The sequence below is a fragment of the Pararge aegeria genome, chromosome 15, assembly GCF_905163445.1.
Source record: "Pararge aegeria chromosome 15, ilParAegt1.1, whole genome shotgun sequence".
Taxonomy (NCBI): Eukaryota; Metazoa; Arthropoda; class Insecta; order Lepidoptera; family Nymphalidae; genus Pararge; species Pararge aegeria.
Window position 1 is genome coordinate 12613633 of NC_053194.1, and position 17851 is coordinate 12631483.

Here is a 17851-nt window from a genome sequence, read left to right on the forward strand (position 1 = left end):
ATGGAAAAGAGCAACTGCAGAGTTTCTTGCCGGCTTCTTCTAGGTAGAATCTGCCTTCCGAACCGGTGGTAGAGTTAAGTTTAATAACCACTACAAACAGACGGACTTAACGTTTCAAAAGTGCTTGTGGCCTACTTGAAATAAATTAATTAAGATTTTTGTTTTAATTTTGAACATTTTTTTCATTGTAAAGTAACGCCTGCTTCTATCCAACGATGATGAAGACGACGATGACGAGGACTCCCTATGTGGCCTTATATGATTCGAGTTATTAGTTTTAAAGTGGATTTTTTATACATCCAGGTATGGAACGTCCGAAACAAACGGCAACTAAAACTTCTAAAGCACCATAAGACGAAAGTACAGTACTGCGCTTTCTCGCCCATACCGGAACGTTTGTACCGCTCGTCGGTACACGCACACTCGCCGTCCGCAAACATGCTGAGCCCGCCCTCCTACGAGGACGACTCGCAGCCTCCCCTCGTACTGGTTACCATGGCGACGGAGATCGTGTGGTGGAACATCACCTATGTAATCCGGACAAGGAACTTCAAAGTCCTGTGGAAGTGAGTATATATGTGGGTATACTCAATCCCACAAATGAGTTTCGCAGACGATATGCAGATGTCACTAATTTATGACCATTTCTTGTAAGTTGTGTTTATATCCACTTTTTGTTTATAAAGACTAATATGTTGTCTTACAAATACTATATTGTTATAAATATATAGTGAGACTACCGTAAGAATACTTATTTCTTTAAATTTTTCACGGAGGGATTCACGTGATTTAAGTTATTATACAAATCTTAGTTAACTTTCACGCGATCGAATACGTAGAAAAATCTACAATAGGCAGTAAGCACTCTGTTACCCGCAAATACGTCTGCCTTTTAGGTGTTTTTCATCCGCAGATTCGTCCGCGTGCTAAAGTGTAGTGTGGCTCTGTTTATATATAGGTGATGGATTTCCATTTACCATCACCATCAGACCCATCCATAGACACCAGGAACAGATGTCAACGCTTATAAATTAAAAAAAAAATTAAAATTAACAGTAAACCTGGCGGTTGGAACGTAGTGACTCCAGTTACTAGCCCGATAGATCCGAGAAACGAAACGCCAACGTATAACAACTCCAACACCGAGTCAAGCAAGGCTGATAACTTCTTCTTCGGCGGTAACTGCGTCGACCCAAAACAGTATTGGAAAGCCAATTGGAAGAAGAAGACGTGAGTAATCATTATATCACTTTATAAACATCAGCTAGTAAAGTTGGTTATGTTTAGTTTGCGCGTTTTGGAACTGGCAACCGGCTCGTGTTAAGAGGTGGACGTCGGCTACTAAGAACACTCGGCACGTACTGAACACCCGCAGCATACAATAGCGATTCGTACAGTGTAGCGATTCGGATAATTAATACATAGTGAGATCTTCCGCTTATTATATATATTGTAATAAATGTCAAAAATGGGTGATGGGCTCTCGGGCGCAACCTTTGCTCAATAATGTATATTATTGATAAATATACTCAACCAATATCCAACAACTTTTGGTTCAATCCGGGAAGCGAACACAGGACCTCGTGATCCACAGTCCAACATGCCCATCACTTACACTTACTTACCTATAACTTTTTTTTTTAATTACCTAATTAGTAGATAAACTGTGTAATAGAAGTATTACCCACGACGATGTTAAATTACCTTAAACCACATTTAAAATGCCATTTACTTTACGCCCGTCAGATGTCAAACATCACTTTTTATTGTGGCATGAATAATGAATACAATAAAAACATAAAATATTCTTCCCTAATTAAAATTATAATATTCTTCTTATTAGGATCCCTAACTATTTTAAATGTTATTATATTATAAATGCAAAAGTCTTTGTTTGTTTGTCCTTCCTTGACGGAGCTACTCAGCATTTTGATTTTTGGCATAGAGTTAATTGAAAGGACGTAGAGGAACTATTTTTATCCCAGGAAAACAGTTTGAAAAAATTAATACCTTAATATTGTTAGAAATATGCAGTTGCGTAAAGAAAGAACATTAGAAACAGTTATACCGTTCGACGTAAAGGCGTTTCGATTTTACGGCCAATCCAGCACCAATACATGTATTCCATCAAAAACAATAAATTTGCAATTTAACTTTACAGATACAAGGAAGGTTCTAAACGGAAGGAAATATTGTCCTGCATAAAGCTGTCTGGTATGAACGCCAAACTCATATGCCATGATGAGAACTTCTCATGTTTTGTGACCGTCGACAATGCTGGGCATATTCACATAATGAACCTTATGAACGCCTGCAATACGTAGCACAAAAATTATTTTTTGTTTCAATAGATATAAGTAAGTTCGAAACGTTTTCTTTGAAAATTGTAAATAATAATAAAAATCATTTATTCTGGTTAAAAATAAATGGGTACAATAGTTAAATGAATGCCCTACCCACTGCGGAAGCAAAACATGTGTGATATACATGAATAAAATTTATATATGATTTTTCTACAGAATTCTCATTTTCCGGAAATTATAAAAATTGTAAAAAATAAAAAGAAATTAATTTAAAATATACAATTCAAATTACTGTAGAGAAAAAAATATTAACTTGTTCTTTTCTTATCACGAAAAATTAATAATTTGTGCATTATATTCATTTTATGTTTAGACATAGATTGAAAAACATGGTTATAATTCCGTTAGTTATTAATAAGTATGGTTGGCAACCCTAAGTGTTAAGCTAAACATATTGTTACATGCTAGGGTTCGATGATTTGGAATAAGAACATCTGATGACTCTTGTGAGACTTGAATCTTTTAACAATAATAATATCAGTGAAGCATAAAATATTAAGTGAAGCATAAAATAGTAAGTAGAAGTATAAAATAGTAAGTGAAGCATAAAATAGTAAGTAGAAGTATAAAATAGTAAGTGAAGCATACAATAGTAAGTGAAGCGTTCATTAGTAGGGTAGGAAGAATTGGAGTTTGGAATTGAGATTACACTTCGGAAAAACATATTTTTTTAATAAAAGTAATTTTTAATAAATACAGTAATGCCGTGTTGTAAAATGCATTTAAATAAATACGTAATGTTATCTAGGACAAAAAAATATCATTTATTCTTATTATTGTAGGTTATTAGTATTAATTTATATCAATTATTTTAAAACTTGAGATTTACCAATATAACGCTCTCTGAATGAGTGATATTTTGATTATGTACATATAATTCCCGTGATCTTATTACTATTTTAGAACAATTTTAGTCCAGTTTTAGTCAAATACTGCCATTTTATAATAGAAAATGATATAATTTCTTACTTTTATTCTTTGAAGTAATCCACATTCAGCAACGATACGAAATGCACTGACAATTATTATATCATGTAAGGTTTTTTAAAATCGAAAACGTCACAAAAAGTATAAAAATAAATGTAAGCGTACAGTTAACGCACAATTTTACTTAGAAAATAGTTGATGTATTTAACATCTACTTGTAATTTGTAAGCGTTTTTATCAATCGAAATAAATAATTGTAGGTTCATCTCCCACCAATATGCCTTTATATTAAGATCGTACTTTAAATATAATATCCGCATAATGGCACTTCTCAAATACAGACATAAACAAAAAAAGTGGGTTCGAGTATTGGCACTTGCTTACATGTTATTACATGATGAAGCGAGTTGCCAAACAATTCTTGTGCTCATACATAGTATTGCAATGTGGTGCAAGTACCGTGGAGTAAGTACTTTCCGACAAAGAAAGTATGAACTCATAATATCACAACTCAGATCAAAACGCTGATCTAACAGCTAAGGCCTATTATCACCTAAGTAAAGAAGCAAAACTAACTCTCCCCGGTAATTTATCGACGGCCAATAGTGATATCCTTCAATTTAATTTAGTTTATAAATTTTATACTTCAGAATTGGCAATTGTAACTTTTATAACATGAGTAACAAAGTAATACATAAATTGTTAACTAGTAAAAACGTCTACTCTGTGTTGTGCCTTTGTTACTTTTAGATGTATATAGAAATAGAAAAATATTTATCCTTCTTCAGGTTGCTTGTTTCTCACGTTTCCCAAGCTGTCACTTGCAATATGTCAGGTGGGAGGGTAATCAGTCTGTTTACTGTCAGTATTTTTAGTCTGCTTCCGATCAAACCTTAAAATATAATAAATAAAACAAAATATAAAACAAAAATGTGTTTAAATAGCTGCTTGAGTTGTGCCATTTTGGTAATTAATTGTAAATAATATTGTATAAATCTATGAGACTTTTATGTATCAAACTAATTTTAATGGTGCTATCGATGTAAGATTGGAATTTTGAAGTTATACCTAGTATTTGTAAGCGGAATACAGGTGTAATTTGGCATGAAGTAAACGTTTCATATAACAATGGAATGGAAATTCAATGTAAATTTTGATTTTTTTCCATTTGCAGATAAAATTGGTATTATTTACAAAAAAAAATTAACTTTCCAAACACTTTTTTAGCTCTATTCTAATGTTAAATGAAACTAATTGCAAAGAAAAGATATCGAAGTATTCTAACATAACTAAGTGATTGTAAGAAAATCTTTAAATGCTCAATTATTGCATTTTAATCTGTTCCTAATGTGCTACAGTTTTTTTTTTAATTATGACAACTCTTTTTTTTATTATCCAAGGAATATAATGTATTGATCATTTTTTAATGATACATGATAAGAAACATTATATATCTTCCAAAAAATATAGCAATATATATAACTTTAAATGATGAAAATTAATAATATTATGCCGTGATTATATCATGATTTTTTATTCATGCAATAGGTATTAATTCAAATACTATTTTTAGATATTTTAGATAGAACATTATTTTGTAAACATCTCTTTACATTCTTAAATAAAAACATTTTTTTCTCCTTGCTTAATTTTATTACAAATTCCTAATTTTTATATATGTGGGTATATATATATTCATATATCATAGATTTTAAAACATAAGGAGTCCTTATTCAGCCATTATTGCATGAAGTGCATTGTGTCTAAAAACAGTGAAACTGCCGCGCGCACGTCTGTCCGCGGAATGTTGCTAGCTCACAAACTTGTTCTCATTTTTCCCATTGTATGGTAAAGTTTAGAACAGCGGTAAAACAAATACTGCAAACTGCTAAATGGGATAAAGTGACTAACCGCCTGTTCGGGAAACACTACTAAAGTGGAATGGTTTTTGATGCTTCGCTATTAATCGTGTACACGGTTTCTGTATGTTCTTAATTATTTGATATATATGGTCCCCTGTCTTTATTATTTAAATAAAGATTTTAGTTGCGTACAAAGGATGGTAAATATGAGTTTATAAATCATATAAAATGGTGGAAAGAAGATTTTGGAGTGAGAACGTGTTCAAAGAATCAAACAAGTTCTTAGTTAGCCCGCATATTGCGACGGGGAACTGCAGAGCCCTACATGTCGAGTGGCATGACGCCCACTAGAACGGTTTATTTTAATTGGGTATGTAATCGTTATTTCTCTTAACGTATGTTAAGGTGAGGCATTTGAAATTTTGGCAGCAGGGATTTCAATTTATTTCAGTAATTACTGAACATAAGAAAGGGATATTACGTAGCATGATTCTTCATGTTATTGACTTTAATCTGGTTATAGCGATTTAAGATTGGTTAACTTTTATAACAGAAAAAAATATTTAAGACACCCTCGTTTAAAACAGAGATTTCCATTTTATAGGCAAACGGGGGCCCATTTAAGCATTAAAACTTTCTGAATAGATAAGTATAAAAATACTCTTTAAGATGGTAGAAGGATTTTCGATTAGGAATTTTAGTTTTAAATTTAAACGAATAAAACCGTTTTGTCTCATACGACCTTTACAAGCGAGCTAGCGCGAGCACGCATTTGTATGAAATCAGTCCCCTCTTCAGTCCGCTCGTGACCACTGTCAAGAGGAGTCGTGTACCGGGCTTGCACGCGCATACTTTTGCCGCCAAATTTTTTTATTAGTAAAAATTTCGAAATGTATGAATATGGCTAGCAAAAGGCTAGTAAACGTTATTTTGTGAATTGAAAGTTGTATAGTATATTTTATAAAATAAATATATATTGTTTTAAATCTTTTACTATATTTTTAATTTGTAGATATCGATATTATAGATACAAAATATTTTGCTCACGTGCGATAACTATGTATCAAAGTTTACGACATAGAAAAGAGAAATAAAAGTCATTATAATAATAATTTTATTTAAGTACTGGAGACAAGAATAATAAGTTACACATTATACTACAGTTACACATTAAAGACGACTTGTAATAATAATTACTGCTATGAATTCTTGAGGAATTCGAGCCCATTCGGCGATGACAGCATCTTGAAGGTCTTTGAGGGTCGTTGGGGCTGGATCGCGTGACCGTACTCAACGTTTTAACGTGTCCCAGAGATGCTCTATCGGATTAAGATCTGGGTGGCCATTGCATTACTGGAATCCCAACCTCTTGTAGGTAATCGCGTACAATCAATGCAGTATGGCAGCGAGCGTTGTCATGCATTAAGGTGTTCACCTTAATCCATAATCCATCGCCAATTAAACCCGCATATGGGACCAAATGCTCCTCCAAAACCTCCGTTATGTACCGATGAGCAGTCAGCGATCCTTGTCCACGAGCTCCTCCAATCCGGGAAACACACACAAGTTCGGTTTTTCCGTCAATAGACATGCCACCCCAGAAATATATATCTGGAAATCTACTCAGCGTTTTTTTTTAAATTGCGTCATAATCATTCCAGAAGTAGTATATACAAACTGAGAACACAACACGATTTAATAATTTAACCGCCCACTTTTAAGCACACCCAAAACCTATTGGCCTATAGGCAAAGAAGATTTAAACTCTGGTGGCCCTTAACTAAAACCTCGTGGTCAGGGTTTTAGTATAAGAAAATTTGCCTTATTGCGTATGGGTCTATGCTCTAAAACGAGTCTAAAACCAAATCTCTCCTGTGAGAGAAGAGGCCGGTGCCCACCCGTGGGACGCTTATAAGCTGAGGGCTACTGAGGGCTGACTGCTTGCGTAGACTGTTGTGCACTGACAAAATAAACAATGAGCAATGAGCACAAATTAAAAATGCGCGCCAGACGTGTGGTACCACAGACATGTTAGAGCCTAAAGCAAAACAATTGAGCTTAAAAAAAAAAGTAAGATTTCAAATTCCAACGGAATTTAGAATAACTGTCACATTTTGTTTGACTCGAAGTTTGTGGATTACGATTTACGTTTTGCAAATGTGATTGCGAATAAATAATAACTACTTAAATGATCGCGAAATTATTTTAATTATTTCGTGCTTCATGTTTATCTTTTCCAAAATTAAAACTGTGTTGTGATACTTACGACAACGAGTAGTAATCACTGAAAACATGGCCCAATTTAACTATCTCAACGAATTGAATACTTTAGCCACAATAGACGGGCCTCTAACCCGCGGGCCGCTGCAACGTTGGGTGAAAAAGTCAAATAACGAGAACATTAACCCATCTCTAAGTACATCGTCGAAAAACATATCCAACATAAACTTGAGTGCATGTAATCAGTCTATGCAAAAGTTGTCCGTGTCTGGTAACATAAGCTGCAACAACAGTGTTCTATCTAGCAACAAGACGCCAACAAGAAATGAGAATAAAAAGGGTAAAAAGACTCCTTCTAAGAACAAGTCTCCTGGTAAGTAACTTGTAATTACGTTTCATCCCCTTTTACTATAATATTTCACTGTCGAATTGTTCATTTGGTGAATAGGGAAATACTTTTACACATTTAATATTTTATGTATCAGTAAATAAATTTTATGTATGTATACAATTAAAATTTGAATAATGTTACCCAGAAAATTTCAAAAGTTTATAAAAGAACTGGAGCATTTGGTTTCTGAAAATGATTGTCATTACATTTTAAAGATTATCAGTATAGATTCACTTACTATTCAGCATAGTATGCCCAATTTATTTTCAATATGTAAGGGGATGGTGATAACTTTGTTCGCCAACTTAAACCTAAAGTTACGAGGGTTCCAAACCCATCCTGGTCAAAGAAGAGCCCAAAATAAACTTAGTCGGGTAAAGTTGATTAAAACCTGGCCTTTATTTGTGCTGATATTTCTGGATTTGTAATTAACAAATATTTTTCAGGCAGATCAACCACTCCGACCCCTAATAAACTAGCGAAGACACCAAACAAAGCAGACAGATTCATACCTTCTAGAAGTAATTCTAATTATGACTTATGCCACTATATGGTAAGCAGAAAACTTATTAACTAATTTACAGCTTGCAATTTAAATATAAACTTACCAAAATACTACTACTGCAAAACACACCTGCACCTTTTATTTTGGGAAGCAATATTGGTTGTGAACTATTGATACTATTGATTGTAATAAATCTACAAAAATCAATGTGATAATTAAAACCATCCATAGCTTCCCCAAAATGTAGGATAATAGTGCAGTTTGGTGACAGCAGATCAGAATGTAGGTGTCATTAACCAGCCAGTCAGATGAGGCAAGCAAGGGAAAATAACAGAGTAGGGCGAGCAGTGTCCTCTGTGCTGCTATTATCCCAAATGTGCCTGCAATAAATTGCAGAGAACTCATGTTTTAGCTTCAGTTTATATTATTTTTATAGTTAAATCGTGAAGAAGAAGAAGAGATAGCAGCACAGACAGCAACCGGCGAAGCCATAGGGAGAGCCCTGGCCGACACTGAACCTGGGCGTCTTCTACAGTACACCTGCAAAGCTCCCGCAGCACCTGAGGGCTACCAGAACAGACTAAGAGTGGTATATTCACAGGTCATTAGCTTTTTATCATTCTTGCGTTATATATATTCTTGTAAATTTTGTTTTATGCATGAGCTATTAATAATCTGCTTATACTCCATCCAGCCTTCAGTCCAATCTGCATATTTGTAAATAATCCAATTTACATGTCTAATCAGCAGTGAAAAGTTCAATTATTAAAAACATGGTGTTTCATGACAAATTTCAATCGTAAGCTATCTTAGATATTTACCACCGGTTGATCAAATGAATTCAATTTTGTGGTCAAGTCATCATCAACCCATTACCTACTCACAACCGTAGTACCATTTAGGCTGTAGTCCATAATACTGTGTGCCCAGTGTTGATTGGTGGACTCCACACAACTTAGAGAATATTATAGAGAACTCTGATGCATTCAGGATTTCTAACGATGTTTTATTGCACCATTGAAGTAAGTGATATTTTAATTAAATATTTTCGTGGTTAATCAACATTTCTTAAGTATAGTTCAACGGGTACATACCACGATAATATTTTAGATTTGTCGATATTTCGACCCAGTTGCAGTTGGTCAGTGCTGTTGTGACCACGATCCATGCAACTGGGTCGAAATAACGACAAATCCAAAATATTATCGTTGTATGTACCTATTGAACTATACTTAAGAGATATTTTAATTGCTTAAAACGCACATAACTCCGAAAAGTTAAAGGTAGCCAAATTCCTAACCACTAGGCTATCACTGCTGTGGTCATGTATCTCATGCCAATTCACGCCCACTTCAAGGCCCATTCAGGCTCACATACTGTCTATACAATATGATACAGGCAATAGCAAAAAACCAATTTCACAATAGGCAGGATTGTCTACGACTAACATTATAAATTCCTTAAATGCTAATTTGCCTTTTAAGCGTCTTTCATGTTCCCGTGCTTTAGCAGATGGACATGTTAATTATATCCTGTGTCAGGGGATATAATTTTCCCTGCCTGTGCTGGTGACATGACAGCCAAGGGCTAACATGTAGATAAATAAAAAGTAGAGGATATAAAGCTAATCCAATAGAATGTTAATAATTATGAATCTATTACAGGCGAAAGTTCCATCCACAGTGAAGAGCACAACAAGATACATTCCACAAGCACCAGACAGAATATTGGATGCACCTGACATTCTTGATGACTATTGTGAGTATTCATCCTCTGGAATACAGAGATATTTATATTAGAAATATGTCCATAATATTTCAGTGTGATGATAGCTGATCGGAATACAGTTTTCACCACCCCTTCTCTTAAAGTGGGTGTTGTACGAGGCAACTAAGGCAATTTAACTATGAACGGACAGAGTTGTCTGTGCTTCCACCACTGTGAACTGCTATAAACAATAATCAATGGGCAAACCCTGCCATATGGGGAAAGCTTCTAGTCAAGCAGTGCACTTTTATTTTATGCTATTGATTAATCCTGCTACGGTAGATTTGAAAAGAACTGTGCTATATGTATGGAAAATCCATTTTTATTATATGGGTGGGTGGTTTTATTTGTTTTGATGATACTTTTCACTTTGCACAGCTGAGTTAATTAAATATACAACTTCAGAGGGACTTGTTGAATACAAAATTATTTATTTGGTACTTTGAACTTATTGACTAAAGCTTACTAAAGCGTTGTTGAGAGCCATTTTAGAAGTACATGATAAAATCAGAAATGAGGAGACTGTAGCAGAACTATAGTTACCGAAATAGCTTAATGAGTCGCGAAGTTGAAGTGGCAATGGGCGGGGCAATACCTCGAAGAACCGATGGCGGGATTGGCGACCTGGCACGGGAAATCGCAGTGTTGGTCGGCCCCCAATGAGGTGGACAGACAACATCAAACAAGTCGCTGGGAGCCGCTGGAAACCAGCGACCCTGGACCGTGGATTTTGGAACTCTCTACTAAAGACCTATGTCCAGCAGTGAACTTTAATTACCAATGACAAAAACCCTCATATAGCAAAATTTTAATTATTCATATATATACTACGAGAATACACACATCGCCATCTAGCCCCAAAGTAAGCGAAGCTTGTGTTATGGGTACTAAGATAAATATTTTTATAAATATAATACACATAAATACTCACCAATATACAAATGAACACCCAGACACTGAAAAACATCAATTTTCATCACAAACACTTTCCAGTTGTGCGAATCGAAGCCACGGCCTTGGACTCAGAAAGCAGGGTCGCTGCCCACTGCGCCAACCGGCTGTCAAACACATGTTCATGCTCCTACCATGCGAATTGGTGGGCTAACATCTAATTTCTTGTTATTTCTTACAATTGCAGATCTCAACTTGATTGATTGGAGTGCATCAAACATATTAGCTGTGGCCCTCAGCAATACTGTGTACCTATGGAATGCAACCACTGGTCAAATAGAACAGCTTTTATCTCTAGAAGGTTCGGAGACTATTTCATCAGTAGCGTGGGTGCAAGGAGCCAGTTCGCATTTAGCAGTTGGCACTTCCGCTGCAACTGTAGAACTATGGGATTGCGAGAAGATTAAGAGATTAAGGGTAAGGTATTGGATACATAAACGGTAATAGCTCAGTGGTTAGGACTTCGGCTTCACTTTCAGGGGAATGGGGGCGGGTTTGAATCCCAGCATGCACGTCTAACTTTCCCTCACTTGCTTCAACTGTGTGAAGGAAAACCTTTTGAGGAAAGCTGCAGGCCTAAGAGTTTTTCATTATATTCTTAAAGGAGTGTGGAGTCCACCACACGCCACCAGCCGTAGTCCACCGCGCTGGGCCAGCGTGGTGGACTACGGCAAAAACCCTGCTCACGCAATGTTTCCGTAGCTTAAGCTATGGGTACTAAGATATGAATATTTTTATGAATAATATACTTAAATACTTATAATATACAGATAAACACCCAGAAACGGAAAAAAAATTATGTTCATCACGCAACCATTTTCCAGTTTTGGGAATCGAACCCCCAGAAACCCCCTTGGACTCAGAAAGCAGTCGCTGCCCACTGCGCCAATCGGCCGTCAGATATAATTTATATGTTAATTATATCATCAGAAAAGCGTGAAGGACCGAAACTCTTAATCCCTCTCTCTTATGACAAAGACGGGCCGTGCCCAGAGGTGGGAAACTATTTGACTAATGAAGATTGTTACGCAGATGATGGACGGACACACGGGACGAGTGGCGTCGTTGGCGTGGAACCTGTACGTGGTGTCGAGCGGAGCGCGGGACGGCAACATCGTGCATCACGACGTGAGAGAGCGCAACCATGCCGTGTGCACCATCAACGCGCATACGCACGAGGTATGTTTGTCGGTTGGTAGGATTCGGCCGTGGCTAGTTACCACCCAGCCGTAAAAGACGTGCCTACAGGTCGAAACTATCTCTAATTTATCATCATGTCACCCAATGGACGGCCACTGCTGGACGTAGGTTTTTTGTAGGGGGTTCAAATACCACAATCTAGTGCCGCTTAGGTCCAGCGACTCGTTAAATTTCATCTGTCAAACTCGATGCTGCGAGCTTGCCATTTCAGCACCTTGGGACCCCGACGTCCAGCGGTTTTCCGAGCTATGTGCCCCGCCCGTTGCCACTTCAGTTTCTCTACTCGTTGAGCTATGTCGGTAACTCTGGTTCTTCTGGCTCTACCCTGATACTCCTAATGCTTATCACGTGAGATACTCCGAGCATAGCTCTCTCCATCGCCAGCTGAGTGACTCTGTGCCTTCTTGGATAGAAGTAGGCTTTGCGGAAATCCATGATATATTATGAAATAATTGTTAAGTAACAATTAACAATCTTAACAATTATTCATTGTAAAGTCAACATCTCCTGAGGATGCTCCGGTTTCGGAGCGAAACGTGCGTAGGTGCATGGTACATTACCGAAGATCTGTTTGGTGTGGAGTATAAGGATTGAAGAAATTATAGATTACACCATACAGATTCTTCTGCTTTTTCCGGACAAATTAAGCTTAATTTTCATAATAATATATCTGAGCCTTCTTTTGAAACCCATAGTCAGTGACTTCTCAACTCCTCTTTATAATATGGTTCAATTTTACTGTAGGTGTGCAGTCTGAAATGGTCCCCGGATGGCAAGTGCCTGGCGTCTGGTGGTAATGACAACTTGCTCAATATCTGGCCCATAGCGCAGGGTCAGCACTACAGCCAGCCACAGTACCTACACCAGTTTAAGTAAGTGACATAATCTATTTCGTCATTATCATTAGTATTTAGAGGTTTTCTAGTGTATAAAACATTTTTAATCATAAGCTTAATGTATTCGTTTTATATCGATATGAGTGCATAGTTGTGGATTGTTAACAAAAAAGGCGAGGTATTGCAGCGCGTCGGGCATGTTTGACGATGTCGGAGTCCCCGACTTTTACGCTGTGCTTCGTAAAAGAATTGCAAGTTTCTGGAAAACTGTCGAAAATTCTAATAACAAGCTCTACAAAGAATAGTAAGTAATCTTTAAAGGAAGAATCGAAATCACATTGTTATCGCATATGCCAAAGGTTTTAGTCCTAGCACTGAAGTCCTCATAAATGTGACAGCAATTATGTATTCAGTATCGCTAAGCCTTAAATGAGGGTTCTGCTGTCTGCTGAGGAGTTCTGTTCTCTATCTCCAACCACTTTTATCAGATCTACACAAAGTTTGGGCAAAATTAAACACATATTATAACCTCTGTAGTACAAAAATAATAATTTAATCAGTATTTGTCGGAGTTATGGTGTAAAATCGTCAAACACTTTCATCCCCTCTCCCAAAGGAACTGAATTTAATGTCGGGATAAAAAGTATCCCATGTTACTTCTAATACTTTCAAGAATATGTGTACAAAGTTTCATGACGGTCGGTTAAGTAGTTCTAACAACATTCACATTGACATTTATAATATTAGTAGGGATAATTTCATTTGCTTACAGCCAACATCAAGCAGCAGTGAAAGGCCTAGCCTGGTGTCCGTGGAGCGCGGGTATCCTGGCGTCAGGTGGCGGCACCGCGGACCGCACCATACGGATATGGAACGTCAACACGGGCGCCAACCTCAACACCGTTGATACTAAGTCACAGGTACGATGACGTAATATTATTGGATCAACATCAAGTAGCAGTGAAGGTCTTAGGCTGGTGCCTAGGAGCCGATTTCCTGGCAACAAAAGGAGGCATATGTGCCAACCTCCACAGCCTAAACCTGAACTACGAAAGTGTGAGAAAAATAAAATAAATAAATATACTACGACAATACACACATTGCCATTTATTTGTAAATAAATCACTAAAAAGGAAATAATAAAACAAAGGAACGACCAACGAGATTATATTGATAACTCATTTTGTTTACTTCGGTATCTAAGTATTCCAATCTTGAATTCGACAGAAGTATCGAAATGATCCCCTAACTGTGATGGCCCTCATGACTCTGACATTGTTATGTCATGACTCATGAGGGCCTATTGCATAAATAATTATTCATTAATAGCTGCTGTTTGCATTCTTTGTCTGCTTTCATAGCGGTTTTTTCCCTAGAATAATATATTGTCTCTGTCCCTTTAACTAACTCTATGCCAAAATCAAGTTGAGGTTAGGGCGTGAAAAAAGGACAAACAAACAAAGGATAATAATGTCGTTTATTTTAGGTGTGTTCGATCGTATGGAGCACGCATTACAAAGAGCTGGTCTCGGCTCACGGCTACGCGCAGAACCAGCTGGTCATCTGGAAGTATCCCATGTTGACACGCGTCACGGAGCTTTGTGGTCATGAAGCGCGCGTTTTGCACCTCGCGCTATCGCCCGACGGCACGACTATACTTTCCGCCGCCGCTGACGAGACATTGCGGTAAGTAATACTAAAGCCTAACCAGGAAAACAAAAAGCCATTTCTGGGGGACGCCAAATTTGCATTGCATTACATTTAAAAGTGTATATAAAAAAATTACTCCATTAAAAAAAATAGTTAAGCAATATGTACGGTTTTTTACACCTTTCGTTGTGACGCGCGATTATTAGCTGTAATTTCCTATTCATAAGGTTCTTTTTTGTTTGTACCAATAGCAAAACCTCATTGTTTACCTACTTGTTTGTGTGCTGTTGGACAACTTGGCAAATTCTGGGCCTATAATATATTGGTCACACTCTTCGTATAGAAGTTGGTCGATATAATAAATCCCGAGAGTTTTGCAATTATTGTTCAAGTTTTCCATATTCACCTTTAGTTTTAAACTTAATTTTGCTTTTTACAGGCTGTGGAAATGCTTCATGCTGGATCCGTCCAAAAAGAAACAGCCAACAGATTCAAAGGCAGCCAAGTCAATACTCAATATGAACTCGCTTATTAGATAGGTAATACATAGACTGCAGTATGAAATCTGCATCTGAATTTGACTGATAATTGTGATTTTTTATACATATATTTTTATGTATTATTTTTTTTGTAACAACTATGAAGGCTGATTGAGTTAAATTAACATTTTGGAATTACATACATAAAATAATAATAAATAATAAAAAAATGTAATATCAATTTCTGGGTTTCAAAATTAATCATAGATTTTTAGATTATCATTTCTCAGCTAAGTCCTAGAATCAAGTTATTTATATTTATTGTGTATACATATTTATCTATACAGACATCAGGGCTAGTGCTCCTTTTGATGTTATGTAAGGGATGCATGGAAAAATTTGTATACACTCATATATATTGTATACACTGTTGCCCAGAGGCTTCCCTGGGCAACAGTGTATATAGTATGTCCAGTGTTTTGAACATGTTCTGACGTAGAGCTTGGATAACCCTGACCTGTATGAACCAAAATCACCACATCCTTTCAACAACGTAATGTCATGACTTGCCATTTTTTTGTCACTAAAATGTTTAGTTACTTAATGCATAGTTACACTGATGAGACAAAAAAAATACCTATTATTTTATGAGGATTTTTTTTTAAGAAATTTTGACTTAATACTGCTCTTTTATTAGGTGGCTAGTTTGTGATCGAACGTTCTTGATAGGGTGTGGCAAAGTGAGTTTTTAAATAGTTTTACATTTTGACATATATTTTCGACGGCCATAATTTTTTTGAAATGTACCTTATTTGACTAAACTTATGAGAAGTTGAGGTCGTAAAATGTTTCGCGATCTTGCTTTTCTAGTACCTAAAACCTCTATAATCTTAGTTATGCTTTAAAGATTTCTTATTTCTTAAGTAACTTCTTAAATATTTCTTGTGTCTTGTGATTTTATTTCAACGTTTCATTACCTCGACTTCCTTATTTTAAGTTTCTTTGTATAATTTATGTCGCTAGTATAATTTTTGCTTTGTTTAAGAAATGAATTGATAACTCTGATTTAAGATTCTTTTTAATTAGTATTGATATTGTTATATTTTTTATTTTCAATAAAGATTTCGTGACTTAAATTGATTAATTTCATTTCCAGTATTCTTTGTTTAGAATATTTCATATCCGTACAGACGGGCGGGACCGACGTTACGTTACGATGCCCTGTAGAAATATTAGGGTCATGGGTTTAATAAAACTACCCTTTCGTCATTACTGACCACCAGGTGGCATTATAAGGCTTACTTGTATTGGAATTAAAACAAAACAGAATTTTAAATAAAACATTTCTATTAAAAAGGGAACATTTATTACTTACTAAGTAGTAGAAGTGGAATGTAAATATAAAATACAATTAAAGTAAAATACAATGTGCGAATAAAATGTGCGCAATCTACTATTATTATTAAAACAATCCGTGTGATGTTAAAAAAGCAAACAAATTGTGGAAGTTGTATTATGACTAGAACTAAAGATAGTTTAAAGATGACAAGTTTTAAAGATTCGTAAATGCATAAAAAGGAACTAAAACAAAATCATGCTTCAAATTTAAAGCCAAGTATGTTCATCTCTTAATAATAAAATGAACTTTTCATAATTTTAAATCTAAAATTTTACAAAGTAATATTGGCAGTTTTAGTTATTTTGTAATGCGTCCATTTTTAATTAAGTTAATTTTAAGTAACTGGCTGTTCTTTTATCGAATATTGCTCAAAATATATTGTGATTAAATGAATTTTGCGTATACGGTTTTCAATTTCCTATTGTAGATAAAAAAACCACTAAAAGGAAAATATATTTTTTTAAACTGTTTATGGAAACTAAACTATTGGTGTTTTTGTGTGAAACTACTTATTCGACCTATACTGCTAGCTACATTTACAGAACTAGTAAACAAATCAGTTAACATCTAAATTCAATTGTACTCAAAATTCTCTCATTAAAACATTCATACAACTATTCTTTGAATAAAATATAATAATAAGTTCCTATGTATATTTAATCACTTATTTGGGGAGTTGATAAAAATAATGTTTTTTTATCATATATACAACGTGTAACCGAATTACGAAATACTGTTGTAGGGTGCACGAGTATATTTCATAAGGAATTACCCTGAAAAATATTAAATCAAAAGAATCATATTTATTTTTCCATACAAACGAATTAAAAGTTCTAAGTATTTACTTGACAACCCTATTGGAGATAAACGACCGACACGCGGTTAGTACCTACGCGACGCGTACCAGATAAAGTGGCAGGAGTCACTTGATTTTAATATAGGCTGCATCTGATTTCTTTCAGTAAAAACTATGGCAGTAGCTTACTCAAAAACTTTTAGCGCTTCGGTACCACAGATAAATCTCATAGCATAATGTACCTCTAAAGCCTGTGAAGGTTTATTTCGGTTTTAATTTACACGTTGTATACTATAGTTTTTTTTCTTTCCTGCCTATACGAATACGACATAGACAGTCTTATAATAACTTTTGTCAATAATTTGTTTTATATATTAAAAAAGATTCCCGACCATTCATTAAACCTTTACGAACTAATTATGTAATGTAGCTTACTTTTTATTTCAAGTAATGAATACCCATGAACGGGATGTACACAAAATTTGGTTCTTTCTTTACGTATGTA

The 17851-nt window shown here is 35.5% G+C and overlaps 2 protein-coding genes across 2 annotated transcripts in view; both read left to right on the forward strand.

Annotated features, from left to right (window-relative positions):
* Nucleotides 1-2568, forward strand: part of LOC120629853 (apoptotic protease-activating factor 1-like) — a 34601-nt gene extending 32033 nt beyond the window's left edge. The window contains exons 18-20 of the mRNA XM_039898921.1: nucleotides 304-566; nucleotides 1057-1230; nucleotides 2162-2568. Of these exons, the coding sequence (XP_039754855.1) occupies nucleotides 304-566; nucleotides 1057-1230; nucleotides 2162-2324 (600 nt within the window). The 3' untranslated portion in view covers nucleotides 2325-2568. The remainder of the gene's footprint in view (nucleotides 1-303; nucleotides 567-1056; nucleotides 1231-2161) is intronic.
* Nucleotides 2569-7254: 4686 nt separating this feature from the next.
* LOC120629765 (cell division cycle protein 20 homolog) lies at nucleotides 7255-16275 on the forward strand. The gene is made up of 10 exons (XM_039898794.1): nucleotides 7255-7745; nucleotides 8210-8316; nucleotides 8705-8869; nucleotides 9933-10026; nucleotides 11174-11403; nucleotides 12019-12165; nucleotides 12931-13058; nucleotides 13795-13942; nucleotides 14509-14708; nucleotides 15112-16275. The coding sequence occupies exons 1-10, from the start codon at nucleotides 7445-7447 to the stop codon at nucleotides 15209-15211; spliced, it is 1620 nt and encodes a 539-aa protein (XP_039754728.1). The 5' UTR covers nucleotides 7255-7444; the 3' UTR covers nucleotides 15212-16275.
* The last annotated feature ends 1576 nt before the right edge of the window (nucleotides 16276-17851 follow it).

What these genes read in the sequence shown, in the direction of transcription:
- LOC120629765 (XM_039898794.1), top strand. Translation starts at nt 7,445, where the DNA reads ATGGCCCAATTTAACTATCTCAACGAATTGAATACTTTAGCCACAATA. An exon ending in TGACATTCTTGATGACTATT is followed by an intron (nt 10,027 to 11,173) that starts GTGAGTATTCAT and finishes TTACAATTGCAG; the next exon opens with ATCTCAACTTGATTGATTGG. An exon ending in CAGTACCTACACCAGTTTAA is followed by an intron (nt 13,059 to 13,794) that starts GTAAGTGACATA and finishes ATTTGCTTACAG; the next exon opens with CCAACATCAAGCAGCAGTGA.